This window comes from Vipera berus, assembly GCF_964194415.1.
Source record: "Vipera berus genome assembly, chromosome: 2".
Lineage (NCBI taxonomy): Eukaryota > Metazoa > Chordata > Lepidosauria > Squamata > Viperidae > Vipera > Vipera berus.
The window spans coordinates 202,084,668-202,107,104 of record NC_138203.1 but is presented as its reverse complement, the minus strand read 5'-3'; the positions used below and the strand labels follow the sequence as shown (position 1 = coordinate 202,107,104).

Here is a 22,437-nt window from a genome sequence, read left to right as displayed (position 1 = left end):
TGTATGTATGTGTGGGATAGATAGATGATAGATAGAAGGATGGATGGATGGATGGATAGATAGATAGATAGATAGATAGATAGATAGATAGATAGATAGATAGATAGATAGTTGTTGTTGTTAGTTGCGAAGTCGTGTCCGACCCATCGCGACCCTATGGACAATGTTCCTCCAGGCCTTCCTGTCCTCTACCATCTTCTGGAGTCCATTTAAGCTCACGCCTACTGCTTCAGTGACTCCATCCAGCCACCTCATTAGATAGATATAAAATGCATCTGCGTATATGTGTGTATGCTTTGCCATAAACTTATGAAAAATCAAAGAAATATCACCACCAACACCAAGATACATTAGCAAAGCAATCATATTGTTTCATTTTCCAAAAAAGGAACAAAATCAAAAATATCTTAGCTTATAGGGATTTAATCTGACTAGTTCTTAAACTTAAGTTTCTATTCTCCTTTATTTTTCAAATGCAAAGAAAATATTTTTGGCACATTAATGACAGTCAATGTCCTACATTACTTTGGTAACAATGGACTATTTAGATTTTCCCTTAAAGTACTGCAGAGACTGCAAAGCCTTTTCCTGGGGATGGTGCAGCAGGGTAGTCAAAATAGCAACCATTTCATAGTAGAGATCTTGCAGCCTGAAATTAAACATATGCAGTCATTATATCAGTATTAAAAGGCAAAAAAGCCAAGCTCATTCATTATTAGGGCAACATTTTTGTTTTTAAAAAACCTTGTGAACTGCCCTGAGTCCTACGGGAGAAGGGCGGTATATAAGTCTAATAAAATAAAATAAATAAATAAACAGAATTATTCCACTCAGTTCTATATTTAACATGCAGCAAATGACTCTGAAAGTCATTTGGCTATGCCATCTCTAAACGCATTCCTTAACTACAGTGTTGGGGTAACCATTTCAGATGCTTGAAAAAGGATGTTTTCTATTTCGTCTTAGGGTTTGAAGCATTTGATCAGTGCTGAATGTTAGCATATGAGTAGGAGCTAAATCTCAATTCTATTTAAGAAAAGTTACACACCTGTACACAGTGGCATCCTGGCGATCAAGGGATGCCAAATAGAGGTCAATGAATGGCAGGCTGACACAGAAGTCTTCCAAGACAATAGAATCTGAATGAACCAGGCTCTTTTTAAAGCTTTCCACCATTTCATCAAATGTTTTGTACTCAGTTGATTTCTAGGGTGAAAAGAGAAGTGTGAAGGTTAATTGCTCATTCAGAATTCATTCAGAAGCCAGTTTTGGTTTCACAGAACCAAAAGTCACTTCTTCAAATAGTAGATAGCCACACTGGAAAGCATGGGATGGCTCATCAGATTTAGAATTTGCCTCATGAATAACCGCTTTAACATTTACAAATTTTGTCCAGTCTCAATATTTAAGGATGGGGGTCCCCTCAAGTTATGCTATGCTATCTCAACATGGAGAGGACAGGATGTTCCTGGGAGGTATGAGTGAAGAACATTGGGAATGTAAGTTAAGGATTTGTAATGTCACTAGGGCGCTCAAGGCATGATAGTCATCCCAGCTCCCCAGCTGAAGCCTACAGTATATGGGGCAGCAGCAACACAGAAAGATGATAGAGGTGGATTTTAGTGACAATGGCAAAGGCTTCATTTCACACTGAGGTGGGATGGGGGGGGAGCCAGGAGAGAAGACAGGGGTAAACCATTCCTGTATTTTACCAAGAAAACCACATCAAAAAAGTGATTGACAAGTTAATGCCAGACAATGGGTTCCTTCAAATCAGATGGCACTCAAATTACATTGAGGAACACCTGAGGAACTTTCAGAGTACTAATGATGTTTGTGATGTGATTGGATTAAAGCTTTTGAAATGTCTGGTTGCTACTGATGCCATGACAAAAAGACATCACACTGCAGCAAAGACAGAATTTCAGTGAGAACAGTGAAAAAACTCAGTACAGTGAAAAATAGAATGAATCAACTACAACAAATGAACTGGAGACTTATCTATTGAAAAACATTATATAAAATGCAGAGCCTACCTGCAGATTGAACAATTCATATATTTCTTCCTGTTGCCTTTTTAAGATGGCTTGCTTCTTTGCAATCAAAGTAACACGCCTTTCTTCTTTCAGCTTTCGCTCATATTGCTCAGTTGAGTTCTATATAGATGAAAGGTTCTTGAGACAAAGGACCCCCCTTGGTTCTAGCTTCCTACTAAGAATGGCCTCACTGGCTGAAGATGACAGGACAAAACTACAGAGCAGAATGACCATTTGGAGTAATTCATTTACCACAATCCACAACCATACTGATTAAGCCAATTCCGAGGAGCAACAGTTTAAAATCAACTGCTGCATTGGCCATGTCTCAAACGATATTTTTGTTTTCACTTTACAGCTTTAAGGAACTTCTCTTCATTGTGTACTTTCTCACCTCCCACTTCCTTGGTTTCTATGTTATCTGGCTCACCAGCTGACCAGAATAAACCTCTGATCATTTCACACATGTAACGTGTGTCTTCAAGGCATCATCCAACACTCTGAAGTTATAAAATCTTTTCTGGTTACAGGTAGTGCTTGTTTAGTGACCTCAACTCAGACTGGCAATTTGGTTGTTAAGTGAAACAACACCTACATGAAATCACAATTGTACTTAAAATCTTACTTCATCTTTCCTTTGCTTTACACACCTGCTACACATTGTAAATGTGAGGGTTGGTCATGCAGTTATTTTTCCATAACTATTATAATGAATAGTCACTAAATGAATCAGCCAGTAAACAAGGAATAATTTTTGTGCCTTTCAGTCAGTGTGGACTCCTGGTGACTGCTTGGACAAGTTCCTATAGCTTTCTTGGCAAGATACATTGTCTCTTTCTTAGGGCTGAGAGAAGGGACTGGCCCAAGTTCACCCAGCTGGCTTTGTGCTGAAGATGAGATTAGAACTCACAGTCTCCTGGTTTCTAGCCTGATGCGTTAACACTACACCATACTGGTTCTCTAAAACAAGGTTTACTTGTACTATTATTTTCACACAATCATGTTTAGATAACTATAGAAGACACTGTAATTTACTGGTGGGAAAATAACCTCTGAAATGGCTTATTATTAGTGGATAAAACTTGCCTAATCTCATGTTTAAAACATAGTATTTTCATTAAGATCTCAGACTCAAAAATCTGAAAAACCACTAAATGTCATAAAGGTTCATTAGAAATTCTGTGGTATAGAGGACTAAAATGATCAGATAAGCTACCTAAGAAATAGTTTGTAAGTGATATTGTTCAAAGGAACATGCACACACACACACCTGATTTTTTTGTATTTATTTATTAGATTTATTTGCCACCCATCTCGCTTGGAGGTGACTCTAATTCTTTGTACCTATCTACTGGTTGTCTGAAGTTCCACAGACCAGATCTTGTAGAAGTAACATAAACACTTTTCAGCTAAGATAAACCAGAATCAAGCAGGGGATTATATGCAGTCCACATTATGTTAAAAAACTCAACATTAACAATATAGAAAAATAATATATATCCCGAAAGAGATTTCTACTGAACAGATGAAATGCTTTAATTTTGAAGTTCGGTAACCCTGTGATAGTTGAGACTATTTTTACACCCAATGTCTATTTCTAATAATTGGATTTGGAGTAGAAATTTTAAAATGCCATATAAAAGTCACTTACCTGGATATCCATAATGACAACTCCAATAAACATATTGAAAAATACAAAAAATCCTAAGAGAATGAATATTATTGTAAATGTTCGGCTTGTAACAAATTTTTTATTATCCAGTTCTTCCTGCAAGTCTGTCCATCCGTCAACCTGAAATTTACCAATTGAACATTACAATCTAAATATACCTTTCTCAAGCTTCTGATAAATTATTTCTCTAATCCAGAGGTGGGGAACTATGGCCCCTTTATGACTTGTGGACTTCAATTCCCAGAATTCCTGAACCAGCCATGCTGTGGATTTCAATTCTGGGAATTGAAGTCCACAAGTCATAAAAGGCCCATAGTTCCTCCACCCTGCTCTAGTACAATGCATTCCCCCTTCCCCTGCAATACGCAAACATACCTAATCAGGTATAAATCAATTGCACTTTTTTCATAAGTAAAAAAATTACCATTCTGGTCATAAAAATGTTTCATACATTTCACTGCATTTATGCCATTTCATTTATGGTGTTGCATTTATGCCGTTTCAGACATTTTGGTGTTTGTTTTATCTGCTATCTCCTATTGTTTTAAAAAAAGATGAAGCAAGATGAAGGCTACAGAATTAAGCAGAAGCTGGGGAACATGAGAAAGTAGAAATCTGCCCATGCTAATAATGTTTGCAGGAAGCAGGCTAAAAAGTCAAGATGGTGGCCATAATCAAAATATCACAAAGAACATAAGGGGTAGAACTTGGGTGCATCGTTGTGGTTGCTGTCTTGATGTTTTTAATCTCCTGGCCTATGTCCCACTTTGGGGCCTTCTATTAACATGTGATTGATCCTTCTGAAAAGAAAAGGTAGACCAAATCAGTTTGGCCTGATCCAGAGAGATCATGCTTATTCCTCCATGGATATTAGTGTGCTCACTCTACACAGGTACAAGCTAAATTGAAAAGCATGATTTTTTTCAAGCCAAACTAATAATGTTCACAAAGGGTACTTAGACATTATGATGACAAAGCAGGGGAGTATCTTCTTGTGAAGCAAATTAAATCAAACTGTTCTAGCAATTGCACCAGCTCTGTTTAACCCTAGAAAAGCAATTAGTGGCATTATAGTCTGAATTTTCAGCGAAATGAGTAATTCCTAAATAGGTTTTCAAAGTATGAATTTTGACCCTCTGGAGCATCAGAGATTATTTAGAGGAGGGTCACAGTTTTAAAAAAAAGCCTAGTCATGCACGATAGGCAAAGTTTGAGCACTGTCAAAGCTCACCCTGGGCTTTGGACCTTGTTTATCTATGTAAGTCCACAAAGCTTGAGTGATATCTAGATTAAAATTTAGTTCTTGAAAAATGGCTTAAATCAAAGCAAACAGGATTGGAGAAAATACTAAGTGCAATCCTGACAAGTTAATAACCTTGCTCTAAATAAATAAGGTCTTACCCTTTGTTTCCCCTTTTATAAACTCTCAGATGCTCTGTACCCCCTCTAGCTGTATTCCAAATTTTGTCTACCTATATTAATTTTGCTGGAGAACTAGCCTGGGGAAACTAAGTCTTCAATTCTGGCTCCCATTCTAAAACAATATTGTTAGTCTAGCAGAGTTGACCACCATGTGAATTGCAGGAAAATTACCGTTACTAAACTGAAGAGTGTAAAAAAGGCAGCTGCTAAAGTGCCCCAATTCTGCGGATCTCCATGTTGATAGTCTCCATACAAACCATGTCCCAGAATAGCAAAGATAAACATTAGCAGGAACAACAAGACAAGGACATAGATTACATTTTTCACAGTCTGGCCCATAGCTGCCATCAAATTCTGTAGAAGGGAGGAACAAAAGAAAGAAAAACCAAGTGAATACAATTTATGAGATTTTATGTCAATCTCTTCCAACCTGATGGTCTCCAGGTGTGATGACAACCATTTTCAGAATGGCCAACCTCCTCTGGAGAACACCAGGACAGGAAGGATGATTTACAGGTAGTCCTTGATTTAGTAACTGTTGGAAGTTATGATGGTGCTAAAAAGTGACTTATGACCAGTCATTGCATGAACAACCATGGCAGCATCACTGTGGTCAGGTACTCACATGGTCAGGTACTCACGTGGTGAGTAATTGGCATGTATTCATAATGGCTGCCGGGACCTGTCATGTGATAGCTATTTGTGGCCTTCTTAGCAGGCTTCTAACAAAGTCAATAGGGAAGTGGGGAGAGAAGGTCACAGATGACAATCACATGATGTTTCACATAATGACCATGGCAAAAAAGATGGCAAACTTGGGTGTGGACATGTGATATTTATTTATTTTATTTTTATTTTTATTTTTATTCCATTTATATCCCGCCCTTCTCCGAAGACTCAGGGCGGCTTACAAGCTTAGCAGTAGCCTTCATTCTATGTATATGCCTGCTTATTAGGGCTTTCACACACACCCAAGTGGCATTATTACAAAGTCAGCTTAATTGCCCCCAACAATCTGGGTCGACATTGACCACACCACTTTCCTTTCCCATTTGTGGTATAAATTGAGGACTACCGCTACATGAAGGAAAAAAAGGAGGCTCTAAACTAAAAATAATGGAAGAATAGCACATAGAATTGAATATATCTTTGCCCATCTGAAGCAGAGTTGCCATCTTACACAATGATTTTCAGTGGCATGGCATGCTTAATTGTGGAAAAATCACAATAAGAAATCACAATAAGCCAGCAGCCCCATAGGCTACTTCAGAGAAAGCAACTTAGAAAAGGCATATAGACCACAACTTCTTGAATTCCTCCAATCCCTTTATTTTGAATCACATGCCTTAAAATGTCAGCAACATTGTGTGCCACTGTTCAGAATTCGTTCTATAGGGATAAATGGGGAAATTTTTTGCTTAGTATTTTTTCTCCATGGCCCCCAGCCTGATTTAGCCCATTTTCAATTGATTTTTTTCTTTTGCTGGATTCTTCTCTCACACCAAACGTGGTCCCATTCTGTTTACTTTTATGAGAGTTAGTGGAAGACAGAATTCTGCTCCCTTTATGTAATTTCTCTCCAACATTCAGTTGAGTTGGAAATTATTTTTTAAAGAGAGTGGATGAATGAAGGCTTTTCAGCTGCATGAAAGTTGATCTTTGCCTTTTCCAGTCACTGATTTTATTTATTTGGCCAGTACATGTGAACATTACCATCATCATAATGAATAAATAGTACCATGTGCTTGTGTTTGGAACTCAGAAGTGGATTCTGAAGTACGAAAAGCAATGTGCAAATATGTCTGAAATGTGTTACTGGAGTTCCTATCTCAATACTAAAAGACATGGGAGCTGCTAAGCTGGTATCTTCTTTGATCTGACATCACAAAATAATTCCTTTGCTATATCCAAAGGTAGCAATGAGCAGCTTATCCTGGCTTTGCAGAAATCCATTAAGTTTTTATCCATTAAACACCTGAATAGTCCAACAAATGGATTTGGGATTTGAAGTGCAAGATGTTTTTGGCGCACACAGATGTTTGTTCTGAAAGAACTAGCAGATTGCAAAGGGTCCCTCTGGCATCTGTATTTGGCATCTGTATGCTTATAGTAAAGGAAAGGCAGCGAGCCTATTCTTTAGTCAGTCCCTGGAGTAAAATAGTATGTAGGCTGCACGGGCTTTTCAGTAGGTTTGAATTAATAGAAATATTGCAATGTTAGCCAAAATCCATGGCCAACACAATGAACTCAAGCAACGTTCTCAAGTTGGAATTCACATCTGTTCCTGAAGAATCTACTGTACTAAAGTCATTTCAGTTCTTTATAAGAATTAGTTCTGTTTGGAGTCCTTAGCTGATGACCCCTTGCTTTTCAGTATTTCCTCTAAGGGCTTATTAAGTAAGAATTATTACACAGCAAAAGACCAAGAAAAATGACATCTAATAAATACACTTGAAGAGTAGGAACAACAGCACTGTACTGTAGTAACTTTGTTTAAAAAGTAGAGGTTCTATAGAAATTACTACTTCGGTGAAGTCTTGGTGCTCTCTGAGCATGGCTGTTTTCTTGAAGACATTTCATTACCATACTAGGTAATATCATCAGTGTTAGATGTTACCTAGTTTAGTAATGAAATATCTGCAAGAAAACAACCAAGCTCCGAGAGCACCAAGGACCCCACAAATACCAAGCACCAAGGACCCCACCTTGAGTTACCAATATTCTCTTCTATCGGTGTCACTGTCTTAAGTTTACTAATTCTGTGTGGGAATGCTAATTAAGAGAATCAGAACATCACTTATTCCAAGTTTAACTCAGTGCTGAGCCCAATATATTTAAAGGAGCCAGGAACAGCATTCTACTTCTGAAACTGGGTTTGGGGCTTACAGTGTTAGTTTCCACAATGTTTCTCCACCTTGGCAACTTTAAGATGAGAATTCCCCAACCAGTGGAAAGATTCTTAATGAAAGATGAACAAAGTTGGGGCCTTACGAATCTCAGAGGTCAAGTTGCTACATGGGACAATACCACAACAGTGGAGTAGGCTTCCTGGGCCCCACTGCTGGATGGAAAGGATCCAAAGCATGCCAGTATTGTCAGATCTCAGTCGAGAGATTTTCCTTCTTATTCAGGAAATCTGGGATTAATACAGGAAAATCATATAGATTTCCTAGATATTTTTTAAAAACTTCTAATGGTAAACTAGCACGCAAGGCTTAGTTTTTTTAAGAGCCAAGAGATAGATAAAAATAGAGAGAAAGGCTGAGAGTGGAGGTTCATTCTCCAAGCTTGTGAGTTGGTTTCTGAACATTTCGTTACCGGGCTAGGAAACATCTTCAGCAGAGTTTAAGGAATGCCAGTGTCGGTATACTTCTGCTTATAAGGACTTTGTTTGCTCAGTAGGTCTTGTGATAGGGAGGTCACATCAGAGAGGGTCTTGTGATGGGTCAGCTGTGGGTTGTGACCCACACTTAACCCATAACAAGACTCTCACTTGACGCGACCCTCACCTGACGTGACCTCCCCATCACAAGTCCTACTGACCATACAAAGCCCTTATAAGCAGAAGAACACTGACAATGACATGCCCTAAACTCCACTGAAGATGTTATCTAGCCTAGGAAACCAACCTACATGCTTGGAGAATGAACCTCCACCCTCATCCTAGACCCGAGCTACAGACATTTGCCACTACTGCAGAGAGAAAGGCATTCCAATATACGATCTCTTCCCAAAGCATCCAGGTGAATCTTGACAGCAACATTCACACAAGTCTACAAGACAGATGAGAGAATCTCTTCTGAACAGATAAAGTTGTATCTGATTACTTACAGTTATCCCTGGACTATAGTAGAGCAGCTTGAGGACTCGGAGAGATTGGAATCCTTTCAGCATGGTTATAGCATGATGTCTTTTTGGGTTGCTATGGTCAATGGTGTATGGGAGGTAAGCAAGCAAAAGGACAGTAGCATCAAATCGCTTATAACCATCCTTCCAATAATTAACTGGGTCCAAATAAAGGTTCATTAGAAATTCTGTGGTATAGATGGCTAAAATGGTCAGATCTGCTACCTAAGAAAGAGATGGTTTGTAAGTGATATTGTTCAAAGAAACATGCTTACACACACACACACACACAATTCTTTTTCAAAGCTTATAAATTAGAGTTAGCCATTTTTTCATGTTTGCCTGCTTATCTACCCTCCAGTTTTTGAACTATTTACAACTAGATTATTTAATTTTACTGCTGTTCTGCCAAACTGTGCAGTCTGAAGCAAGTAATTTTGAGAATGGTGGACACAATCTGCCCCTGTAGGCTGTCCTTGATAGTTGTGCCACTTGATTTCATTTTGAACAATTATTTTAATGAAAAATAAATAAATGAGAAGTTACACAAACAAAGCAGAGCAGCCTTTAACGTCTTGATACCAGTGCTTCTAGACCTCACAAATAAGGCTTTACCTCAGCAGATAAATGCTGAGCTTGTGCAGCTCACTCCTTCCTTTAGGAGTGTGTTTACATCAGGGTGTCCAATCTTGGCAACTTTAAGTCTTGTGGACTTCAACTCCCAGAATTCTCCAGCCAGTCAAGTTGCCAAGGTTGAACACCCTTGCTTTACATACTGTATTTGCTACTGATAATACTGCTTTTGCTGGAGGTCTTTCCTGCTATTGAAAAACCCCTAGGCCAGGGGTAAGCAACCTTGGCTTTTTTATGACTCGTGGACTTCAGTAGCATCCAGCTATGCTGTCTCAGGAATTCTGGGAGTTGAAGTCCACGAGTCATAAAAGAGCCAAGGTTGCCTACCCCTGCCCTAGGCCTACTTTAGAAATTAGCATAAATGGGACAATCCAAAGACAAAAAAGGTGTTTCATGGTATGCAAGAGGGCTCTAACAATCCCTATCCACCTCTCCTTAAAGCAGCTATATCTTTTCCCAGAATTGCATCACTGTCTTCTACAGCTGTACCCCAAACCAGGGAAAAGATTCAGCAAAATTGACTGTGCCTCAGTAACTGTGCATCCTTTATAAGGCAACATTGCTTAAAGAGGACTTGTTCTTGAGTTTTAGGTATTATGAAAGACACATATGCTGCATGTCTTATCAATTAAATCTCATTGCTTTCAAAGTAACTATTTGTTCTTTAAAGTTTGAACATAAAAGCAGAGAAGCCCTGCTGGATCTAACCAAAAGCCCACCTAGGCTAGCTAATTAGAAGTGGCTAACGTCTAATTAGCTAACCTAACTTGATGGCTAATTAGAAATCCCTCATCAGCTTCCAAGGAGGCCCTGGACGTAAGCCCTCTATTACATTGTATTATGACTAATGTTTACAGGCAGTCCTCAACTTATGACCACAATTGAGCCCAAAATTTCTACTGCTAAGCAAGGCAGTTGTTTTGAGTGAGTTTGGCCCCATGACTATTTTTAACACAGTTGTTAAGTGAATCACAGCAGCTATTAAGCAAATCTGCTTCCCCCATTGACTTTGTTTGTCGGAAGCTGTCTGGGAAGGTTACACATATAGTGATCACATGACTGCAATTGTCATAAATACATGCCAGTTGCCAAGCACCCAAATTTTAATTTCATGACCCACAGAGATGATGCAACAATTGTTAAGTGTGAAAGTGTGAAAAAACTGTCATGAGTCACTTTTTTCAGTGCTATTGTAAACGAAAGGTTAAGTCAAGGACTTTCTGTACAGTCATAACTGCCTTGCTAGGGATAAAATGTCCCTGTCACATATTGATAGCCTTTTGGTCAATGAGTTGTTTGAAATCTCTTTAAAAACTTGATTTCTCCTCATCTTCCTTGTTTTTTCTTCTGGAAATTTTTTTTCTTCAGAACAATCAATGCAAAATGAGGAATTGTGGCTGCCTCAGTCAGCAGTTTTCATTACCTGCAGGAACCAATGTGACTCATAAAGAACTTTATAATCAGTTTCTAAAGCCAAGAATATTGCATTGAGTGTGATGCTGCTGATCATAATAGACTTGAATAGAGGATGATAGAATAAATTTCCAACAAATTTATACAGGTCAGGATCTCTCCTCCTGGAAAGAAAAATAGTAACCTGAAAAATCCTGTTTTCTTAAGCTACTGCTTGTTCAAACAAAAACAAATTTGTATCATGCAGAAGGTGTGGTTATATGAAATGCTTTGGATTAGATAGAAGCAGTCGTATCGTTAAAACAACTAACTGCAAGTATAGACTCATTGGATTATCCTTCAATTGTGATGAAATAGCAAGAAAAGAATTTAGATGTCAAGTCAACGGGAGAGTAAAACTTAACATTTCCTTTGCTGGGAAGGGCCAAATGCTTTTAGAGACAATTCTACACAGCCACCAGCCTCACCCCTTATATGCCCAGAAGCAGCTTTGGATAATTGCAGAAGGGTCCCTATAGCTGGAGCCCATCTTTGTAAAGAGCTGGCCAACTGACTAACAAAGAATTGGGGGGGGAAGGGAATGCCTCACCTCTGTTCGGCTCTAACCAAATTTGCTTTTTTCCCCCACTGATAAAAAAAAACTGGTTACTATTCAGTGGCAATGGCAAAGTTACACCTCTGAGTCCCTAGAGAAGAGGTCATACAAATACCGACATGCAGTAGGGCTAATGAAAATGCAATGGAAAACTACCCACCCCTCTATTTCAGAGGACTTGCTACAAAATTTTCTTGGATTCATCTCCTCTGCAATTGGAACAAACCTAATAATCACATTGGCTCTGAAGCCTCCTGGTGTTGTAAGAATAGAAGAGCATTATGTCTTCAGATTTGCCTGCAACAAGAGGTTTTACTGCTTGCAGTGACTGCCTAGGACACGGGTCGGCAACCCGCGGCTCCGGAGCCGCATGCGGCTCTTTGAGCCGTCTCCTGCGGCTCCCAGCCGCCCGGTGCGCGCGCACCTCTTTGAACGGGCAGTGGTGCACGCGCACCTCTCCAAATGGAGAGTGGCACCGCCCGTTTGGAGAGGTGCGCGCGCACCTCCCCGAATGGGCGGAGGTGCGCGCGCACCTCCCCAAACCTTTGGAGAGGTGCGCGCGTACCTCCGCGCGAACGGGCAGAGGTGCCGCTCTTTGAGGAAGCTGTCGCGGCCCGTCTCCGAAGCTGCCGCTTTCGGCAGCTTCGGAGACGGGCCGCTACAGCTTCCTCAAAGAGCAGCGCCCCTGCCCATTCTGAGAGGTGCGCGCGCACCTCTCCGAACGACCGGAGGTGCGCGCGCACCTCCCCAAACCTTTGGAGAGGTGCACGCATACCTCCGCGCGAACGGGCAGAGATGCCGCTCTTTGAGGAAGCTGTAGCGGCCCGTCTCCGAAGCTGCCGAAAGCGGCAGCTTTGGAGACGGGCCGCTACAGCTTCCTCAAAGAGCAGCGCCCCTGCCCATTCTGAGAGGTGCACGCGCACCTCTACAAATGACCAGAGGTGCGCGCGCACCTCCCCAAACCTTTGGAGAGGTGCGCGTGTACCTCCGCGCGAACGGGCAGAGATGCCGCTCTTTGAGGAAGCTGTAGCGGCCCGTCTCCGAAGCTGCCGCTTTCGGCAGCTTCGGAGACGGGCCGCTACAGCTTCCTCAAAGAGCGGCACCTCTGCCCGTTCGCGCGGAGGTATGCGCGCACCTCTCCAAAGGTTTGGGGAGGTGCGCGCGCACCTCCGGTCGTTCGGAGAGGTGCGCGCGCACCTCAGAATGGGCAGGGGTGCTGCTCTTTGAGGAAGCTGCCGCGGCCCGTCTGCAAAGCTGCTGAAAGCGGCAGCTTTGCAGACGGGCCGTCGCCGTCGGGCAACCGGGAACCGGTTCCATCTCACTTTTTTAAAAAATGGCAACCGCGTGAGTCTGCGCATGCGCAAAAAATCGTTTTGCGCATGCGCAAAACTTTTTTTGCGCATGCGCGTGCATGGACACACACACGCGGCTCCCAGTTTTTTTAATTTGTGATGGAACCAGTTCCCAGTGGCTCTTTTCCTTTTTTAGGTTGCCGACCCCTGGCCTAGGAGAACATTTATATCTTTGTTCCACACACACACACAAAAACCCACTGTAGAGGAAAGGAATTTCGAAGAAAGTAGCAACTAAAGTGATTTGACCATTTTGAATTCCATAATGGAAAAAAGCTATAGGAGATGATTTATAACAGGAGTGAAAAGATAAAGTACCCTAGCCCCTCTCCCGTGTAGTTTCCTTTTTTAAAAAAAATAAAATCCAAAAGTATTAGACTATGGTTGTATATAATTTGGTGTTTAAGAGTCTCTGAATATCTCATGCTTTAGTCCCTTCTCCCAGCATTCATGTTCCAATTACTGTCATACTGCCTTAATTGGGTCTCTCCCTTTCTAAAAAACTTAAACCTACTTCAAATTCTAGTTTCAAGTTCCTTCATAAGTAAGCCATGATTCAATTTTCTTCACTCGAATACAGAATAAGCCCTGCTCAGTTCCCCTGCTCAAGGAGACCCTATAACAGTGGTGGTGAACCTATGGCATGGGTGCCACAGGTGGGACGCAGAGCTGTCTCTGTGGGCACACACGTCGTCGCCCCAGTCCTAGACATTCAGCTGGGTTTTATAAAACCTTTTCACTTTAGGCCTCCACCACTGTGTGCAAAAAAAAGGTTCAATCAATCAATCAATCAATTTCAACTTCTTGCGGGGAAAAAAAGATCTCGCAAAGTTGGAATTGATTGATTGAACTTTTTAGTCCCAACCAGTCTGCCATTTCCACAGTAGCCTCGCCCACCCAATGGGCCACACCCACCCAATTGGCCACACCTAGCCAATGGGCCACGCCCACCCGGCACCCGATAATACATAAGTGGGCTTTGGGTTGCAGTTTGGGCACTCCATCTCTAAAAGGTTCGCCATCACTGCCCTATAACATTCCAGAAAAATGGCTGTCCTATTTGTTCTTAAAAACTTCCAATGTTGGAGCACCCACAACTTCTGAAGGCAAGCCATTCCACTGATTAATTGTTCTGTCAGGAAATGTCTTCTTATTTCAAGGCTGGCTCTCTCCTTGATTAATTTCCACCCATTGCTTCTTGCTTAACTTTTTCTAAAGTTTTCCTCCTTCTGAAAAAACTTTACCCTAGTCTTAAGTTGCTTGAGAATTTGTTCCAAATTTTTGTTGTTGGTGCTTCTGAATTTTTTTAGAGCAGTAGATAACAAGTATTCTACCTCTGCTGCTGCCTTTTTCCATTATGTGCCTTCCCATGACTCTGAAGCCTCTCTGGCTGCCTACTATGTCTGAGAAAGCCCAATTGGAGAAGATCAATATCATGTCTTACCTAGAGAGTTAAACAAAGTATGAAAATCCAGAAAGGCTGGGAGCTGCTCGAGAAAGGATTCTACAGCACAATGAAGTATATACACGCAGAACTAAAAACAAATATTTCATTCATGACCTGTAAAATCACTCCAAAATTCATTAACAAATCTCTTTTAAAAATCCTGACTGAAATCTTACCGGTATCCAAACACATAGTGTTCCACTTCAATTTCAGATCCTGAGTTGAATGCCTTAAATGAGAGCTTCTCAATCAGTCGAGATTTTTCAGGTAATTCTGCAGAATCCATAGCCATGCTTCCCAGAATATGAACTGTGCTTATCTTTTCACAACCAACACTGGAAATTAAGAGAAAGTCTACGTGGAAAAGAATGAAAGTGCCAATATGACCTCGCTTACTTTGTGACCTCATAATTTTAGAATAGCTTATGAAAAATCTAAAATCTGCTGCTTGGGCTTTGGCAGTTTAGACCAAAGCACATTAAAAATGTTGCTATCATTTTAATGGTGCTGTAATTTTTTTCCATTTCTAGTATTAATACTGTACAGGAAATGATTTAGCTATCAGTGTATGGAGGAAAATGATTAAAATGATTATTGCACAAAATAATTTGCCTGCTTTTTAGAATTTGCCTTTTCTACTTTGAAATTAGTAAATTGTTCAAGACTATGGTAGACTGAGGTCCCATGACTAAGATGTAACTAGGTTATAACCTTCTCAAGGTTACACTTTTGTCTAGTTACCAGTTGCATGAAAAGTGCAACAGAGGAAGCTAAGAGGCTTCTTGGCTTAATTAAGGCAATTGTAAGCAGGCATGTCTGCCTTCTAATACAAAATGTTAAAAGGGCAGATTTGTCAGATAAAACACAGGTCTCTTTGTGTTGGGTGTTTCTTTGTGGATTGGAGGTATTAAGCATTTATGAACGGAGGATGGAGGAAACCAGGCAACACAGTTAGAGGATCGATCCGCAGAGGAATTGAGAACCCAGCAGAAACAAGCAGGATCAGAAATGAAAATATTCTGTAGAGTGGACTGGCTTGGGAAAGGACTAGACCTGCACTGGAAAACAGAAGGAACAGTGTGAAAAAGGCTGAGCAGAAAGCTAAGGAAAAGGTTTCCCTCTTCCTCCTCCTCTCCAGGAAAAGAGGAGGAAAGCTAAAATAAATCTTAGGAAGAGTTAACAAAGGAATGGTAAAGTTTAGCCACCCAATGTAACCAGCATAGCTTTCAGAGCATCAGTGTAATATACTAATAATGACACTGTTCAATAAATGCATGGCCCACTGCATTTTGTGCTAACTAAAGTTTGCAAGTAGCCTTTAAAATCAGTTTCATGACAATTGAGACCAGAATTTCCATCACTAAACAAGCCAGTTACGTGAGCCACATCCAATTTTATGACTTTGTCAGTTATTAAGCAAATCATGGCAGTTATTAAGTGATTCATATGGTCTTTAAACAAATCCAACTCCCCCCATTGACTTTGCTTGTCAGAAGCCAGCTGCAAATCACATGACCCTGGGTTTATTTATTATTTATTTATTTTGGGGACTTATATGCCGCCCTATCTCCTGAAGGACTCAGGGCAGCTAACAACAATAAAACACAATAATACAAATGTTAAAAAAGATTAAACTAACAAGCCCCAATGATAAAATTAAAGATATTCTATTTAAAAATCCCTATTGTCAGTCCAGGTCAGCCTGATGGAAGAGAAATGTTTTAAGGCCGCAACGAAAGGACCGGAGATCCGGGGCCATCTGGAGCTCAAGGGGAAGTTGTTACAAGTATCATAAATATGGGAACTCTGGGAGTTGAGAAACACTGACTTAGGAAGTCATCAAAACACAGAATAGAATAGAATAGAATAGAATAGAATAGAATAGAATAGAATAGAATAGAATAGAATAGAATAGAATAGAATAGAATAGAATAGAATAGAATAGAATAGAATAGAATAGAATAGAATAGAATAGAATAGAATAGAATAGAATAGAATAGAATAGAATAGAATAGAATCTGGAAGGGACCTTGGAGGTCTTCTAGTCCAGTCCTCTGCTCAAGGAGAACTTATACCTTCAGACAAGTGACTGTCCAGTTTCTTCTTAAAAATCCAGAGATGTAGCACCCACGATTTCTGAAGGCAAGCTGTTGCATTGGTTAATTGTCCTCAATGTTATGAAGTTTCTCCTTAATTTCAGGTTGCTTCTCTCTTTGGTCAGTTTCCAACCATTGTTTCTTGTCCTGCCCTCTGATGCTTTGGAAAATAGTTTGACCCCCTCTTCTTTGTGGCAGTCCCTCAAATACTGGAATACTGCTATCATGTCACCCGTTTCTTCTTTTCTTTAGACTAGGCAAACCCAAGTCCCGTTGCTGTACTTCGTATGTTTTAGTCTCCAGGCCTTTGATCATCTTAGTTGCTCTTCTCTGATTTTTTTCCAAACTCTCAACATCTTTTTTGTGATATGGTGACCAAAATTGGCTGCAGTACTCCAGGTGTGGTCTTACTAGGGTTTTATAAAGCAGTAATAATACTTCACGTGATCTTTATTCTATGCCTCTGTTTATACAACCCAGGATTGTATTTGCTTTTTTGGTTGCTGCTGCACACTGCTGGCTCATAGTCAAGCGATTGTCCACTAGGACTCCAAGGTCCCTGTTTTGCTGCTGCTGTTTTTAAGCCAGGTTTTGCCCAATCTGTATTTGTATCTTTGGTTTTTCCTGCCTAGATGTAAGACTTAGCTTTTCTCCACTTTGAAACTCATTTTGTTGGATAGGGCCCAAGTTTGTCAAGATCTTTTTGGATCTTGAGTTTGTCTTCTGAGGTGTTGGCTACTCGTCAGTTTGGTGACATCTGCCAACTTGAAGAGTTCCCTTTCAATTCCCTCATCTAAATCATTTATGAAGATATTGAAGAGTACTGGGCCTAAGATGGTACCTTGTGGTACCCCACTGCTAACTTCACTCCATGTGGATGTAGTCCCATTGAGGACTACTTGTTGAGTATGGTCTGTCAGCCAGCTACAGATCCATCTGGTGTTGATGCTGTCTATTCCACCTTTTCCTAGCTTACCAAGGAGTAGGTTGTGGTCTACGTTTATAGGATCTCCTCAGGTATTGATGTTAAACTGATTCTCTATAGTTTCCTGGATCCGTTTCCCCCCCCTTTCTTGAAGATGGGGACCATATCAGCCCTTTCCCAATCCTCAGGTACTTCCCTTGTGCTCCAGGATTTTTTAAAGATGTGGTGCAGTGGTTCTGAGATAACATCTGCCAACTCCTTCAGAACTCTGGGATGAAGTCTGTCGGGTCCCAGTGATTTATATTTGTCTAAGTTGGATGGGTGTTCTCTTACCATTTTCTTGCTTATTTAAATTTTTGTTCCTAGTATGTCTTTTGCAGTGGGTTTTTTTATGTGTTGGGCTAGTTCTTTTGTGAAGACTGACGCAAAGTATGAGTTGAGCAGCTCCGATTTCTCCATTGCCTGTAATTCCCTTGCCATCTTCTCTCTTTAGCGGGCCTCTAGTTTCCTTGACTTTTTTCTTGTTGTTAATGTGTTGGAAGAAACTTTTTTATTGTCCTTGATTTCTGTTGCAAGTCTTTGTTCATTCTGAGCCTTTACTTTCCCGACTTCATTTTCGAATGCTCTGGCTGTCTGCTGATAATCAGCCTTAGTTATGTGCCCCTCTTTCCATTTTTTTTATTTGTCCTTTTTGTCTTAGTTTGTTACGAGAGATCTTTGTGCAGCCATGCTGGTTTCTTCTTGGATTTGTTTTTCTTTCTCAGTGGTATTGTGCTGGTGTGGGCCATAATTATTGGTACCTCTAATGAAATATTTTGCAACGTATTGTCTTTTGGGGCAGCTACTGCAATCAATCCCTTTCTCTAGCTTCAAATAACACTTCCACACTTGTCATCTAAATGTTGGGTTCAATTTCTTTATTAATTCAGAAAGACAACCAATGAACGTACCTTGGAAGTCATCCTTCCATTACTACCTTAAAAAAAATCTTTATCATTTGAATAAAAATTACTAAGAAATTACAAAGTTTATTTGCATTTTTAATTTCAATATTGACATGATTTTTTCCACATTTAAAATGAAGTTGCGAGACACCTTAAAATCCACACAAATATCTTTGACAAGTGTTTTAAACAAATGATTTGAAGTACTTGATTTCTTAAAGAGTGCAATATTAACACACAACTTTTCGAAAGAATAAATCTAAAGCTTTTATCCAGGTCTTGACTTGGATACTGAAGGGCTAAAAGTGGGAGGGGGGGCATGTATGCAAGCACCAATATTTAATTACTCATCCATTCCTGCAAGGGTAGGTTTCAGTCTGACCTTTGCAGATTCAGTTGTATACATCATCCTCTGACTACCGTAGGTTTTATTTCAAGGGGAGCATGTGCAGAAGTGTGCAATTTTTCACCAAAAAGTCTTTCAGCTAAAATAATGGGTGCTTATAGCACCCATCAAAACATGGTCCATGTGTCATTTGTATTGGTGACCACTTAGAAATGTCAATCAAAATACTTTCACAGATTTTTATCATCACGGAAAATAGGCACCATATGGAATTAGCAGAATCAGAAACCAGAGACAAGAGTTTAGAAAGAGTAATATGAATTGTTTATTCAAATTAAAATATAGCAAATTAAACAAAGTAAGCATGTAAATTACATGAATTGGGCAATATCAAATTCAGCCAATAACAGTGGGGCCCATCTCTGGATGAAGATTGTATAGGATCAGGAGCTACAACTTTACTTTTAAGGTTGTGACCTCTCCAGATTCTAACTGAAAATTATCCAGTTTGATTTCCATTTCTGACTTGCTACCAACAATATGCTTAACTTTGTCAACAGAAATGAAAAATATGCAAAAACTGTTCAGTTTTTATATTTATCAAGGAACCTATATATACTGCTCAAAAAAATAAAGGGAACACTTAAACAACACAATGTACTGTATTTAATAGTAGGATGTCTTATCTTGTGTTCCCTTTATTTTTTTGAGCAGTATATTTTGCCTGAGAACATATTCTATTAAATCTGTAATTAAATAGCAACATATTGCTTCAAGAACAGTTTTTCTTCTGCAAACTTTCTTACTTGACAAAGGGTGCTTGAGAAGTCAGCACTTACAAGCTATTTTGTTATTCAATGTGATCTCATGAATATATTGCCCTAATATGGCATAGACAATGTAATATAGTGAATGGGCAAATATTCATTCATTCACTCAAGCAGGCCCTTTCCTTCCCCACATTCATCCAGACTTCCCCAATCTAGGCTGAACACAAGCCAGGCAGGGAACCCTGAAACCAGTCAATATACATATCCCCGATGTCTGACCAGACTGGTGGAAGAATTCATATTGACTGCAAAATCCTAGTCTCAAGAGCAAAGAAACTTGCCTTGGCTTGTCCAACAGGTTCTCAGCCCAGCCCTGAGAAATCTGAGACCTGTACTAAGAGCAGTTATTTATTTCTGGGCTGGGGTTAAGACAAGGTGCCTAACTACTATCAGGATATCTCTAGGGAGTCAATGCTCCTAAAACTTTGATTCAAAATTGCAATCTTTGAGAGACAGGGACTAGTCAGAACCAGCCTGCTAGAGAAGGTGGGTGAGTTTCTCTCTAACGTAAAGCAAAAGTGAGGCAAAGACTTGAGAACAAGGTATGCTAGTCTGGTCTTTCAAAGAATTTGTGATTTTTACATCAGGTCTTTTGTGCTAGCTCAAGTCTTGCAAGTGTTGTGTCATCCTAGGTCTGTTGAGCCTCAGATTCTACCCATCCTGGATTCATGCCTAGCCTTTTCAGAGCATTTTATGGGATAGTCATGTTTGGATCCCTAGTTGTGCTCTTACCAATATTAAATTACGTTTTCCCATCCAGTTGTAATTGTTTAGGCATTTGACTACCTAAAGCAGGCATGTCAAACTGCCGGCCCGCGGGCCGGATGCATCACGACAAAACCACGCCCTCCCCATTGCTGGCAATCGGGAAAAAGTTGTGATACGCCGTGTGATGTCACGAGTTTGACATGCCTGACCTAAAGCTAATATAACTTTCCCCCTTATTATTTTTCATCAAACTATTTTTCCTGCCACCTGCCAATGTGCATCCCTTCTGTACACTTGATTGTTTTTCCCCAAACAACATTCTCATGTATAAATACATATGCTTTTTCCACTGCAAAATTGATAGATAGCAATATTCTTCCCTATTAAAATTGGACCTAGAATGCATGCAGGTGAACAAATAATTGGGGAAAAAGTGATAGCCCAGATAATTTCCATTAGTGCAAGGCTAACTACATCAAACTAAAAGGTTTGGTTCATTGAAAAGTGCTGCATTTTTTCACAGTACTTTTCATCCAAGGTAGAGCAAAATACACAGGTTATGAGACTGAACAATATTATTTTTCTTTCCATATTCTCTTCTGATGCCACTGAAAAAAATCAATGCTAACTCCTTCAAACAAATGCCCCAAGTGAATTCCTCCAGATGGACACATGTAGGAGAAAGAAATGGCATTTATTGAGTCAGAGTGGTTAAGAATCTATTTTACCATTATCAATCTTTGGCTCTAAACTGTTTTTTTTAAAAATAGTTGAATTTTGGCTTAAATAAAACATAGCAAGAAGATGATACCTCCTTGTTATTTGGCCATAATAAATAAGATTTGTTTAGTTTTAGTTATAAGTGTGTGTGCCTACAATAAACTAGAAAATTAGTCTTTTTTCATCCTCTTCTTCCTCCAGATCTGCAGGCTGTTCAGTAAGTCAGACTTTTGGTCTACTCTTAAGCCTTGTTTCTACTAGTCCTATCTCTGGAAGGAGCTTCAAAGTTCTCAGACCATTTTTCTCCAACTGCTGCCCTCAAGGATATTGGAACACCATTCTCGAATCAGTGTGATCAATGGTAAAGAAAGGGAAGAAATCCAGGGAGAATCTGGCTTTTTAGCACAATATGCTGCACCATGTTTTATTTGTCTAGAACAGGGGTAGGCAACCTTGGCTCTTTTATGACTCGTGGACTTCAACTCCCAGAATTCCTGAGCCAGCTTGGAGCCGAGGTTGCCTACCCCTGGTCTAGAAAGAGCAAGATCTGTGCCTCAGGAAACAGGAGAGTGGGAATCCCCCTTGGATCTACCCTAAAGTTGAAAGCATATGGAATCAATATAACAAATACGCTTAGCTCAATATAAAGAATCACCAGGTTTTGTTGCTTTTTTTACAAACATTGTGATTATTGTATTATGGTGACCAAGTTTTCCAAGAATATTACATGATTTTTGTCACACAGAGAATACTTGAAAGTTTAAACCAGTGGAAAGTGCATCTGTACACCCACAGCAAGGGAGATTTTTCTCTCAGTTATATTCCTCGGTATATTAATATAGGATCACTGGAGCCTCTTCCCATTAATTATTGAGGAAAAAAATCAGGCTCTAATGTTCTAATGGAACTGTATCACTGTCATTGTCTATAGAATCTAAAATACAATATACAACACAGGGTACATAAGATGCAAGCCTGACCTACTAATAAGCTCAAATCACTGGTACTTTGAGCATTCTTCTTAGGAGGAATTCCTGCCCAAACGGTCAGTGTTATTGAAGGCAGATGACCACAGGAGAATCGTCACCGGTACACAGAATAGGCAAATCAACTTTTTAATGTAGCAATTCTAGCATTTTACCTACTTGATAAAAAAACTTTATGTATCTATGCAAAAGCTTCTACAAGAATGGGGAAATTTGAGGATTAACTTTTTTTGAGTGAAGACTAAATAAACGAATTGTAGATTTTTAAAAAATTATTACTTTAGCACCCAGTTGTTAGACAAGATGCAGCAGCTTTGTCAATAAACTGAGCCAGCTTGACATCTCGCTTTGTCAGGCCACCGCAGTCATGGGAAATGAGCGTTATCTGGACCTTTGAACAAGAAAGAAGAAAGATGAACAGTTCATCACACATAAAAAAAATTACAGGTAAATACATTTTTAAAAA

The 22,437-nt window shown here is 39.8% G+C and overlaps 2 protein-coding genes across 2 annotated transcripts in view; both read right to left on the bottom strand.

Moving 5' to 3' along the window:
* Window positions 1-540: 540 nt before the first annotated feature.
* Window positions 541-14,708, bottom strand: CATSPER3 (cation channel sperm associated 3; the record flags this gene model as incomplete). Its single annotated transcript, XM_081319034.1, has 8 exons — window positions 541-649; window positions 1,049-1,206; window positions 2,037-2,156; window positions 3,688-3,828; window positions 5,302-5,484; window positions 8,962-9,201; window positions 11,033-11,186; window positions 14,593-14,708. The coding sequence occupies 8 exons, from the start codon at window positions 14,706-14,708 to the stop codon at window positions 541-543; spliced, it is 1,221 nt and encodes a 406-aa protein (XP_081175160.1).
* A 6,719-nt stretch (window positions 14,709-21,427) lies between these two features.
* The window catches only part of PCBD2 (pterin-4 alpha-carbinolamine dehydratase 2), a 40,647-nt gene continuing 39,637 nt past the window's right edge, over window positions 21,428-22,437 (bottom strand). The window contains exon 4 of the mRNA XM_081321470.1: window positions 21,428-22,362. Within this exon, the coding sequence (XP_081177596.1) occupies window positions 22,252-22,362 (111 nt within the window). The 3' untranslated portion in view covers window positions 21,428-22,251. The remainder of the gene's footprint in view (window positions 22,363-22,437) is intronic.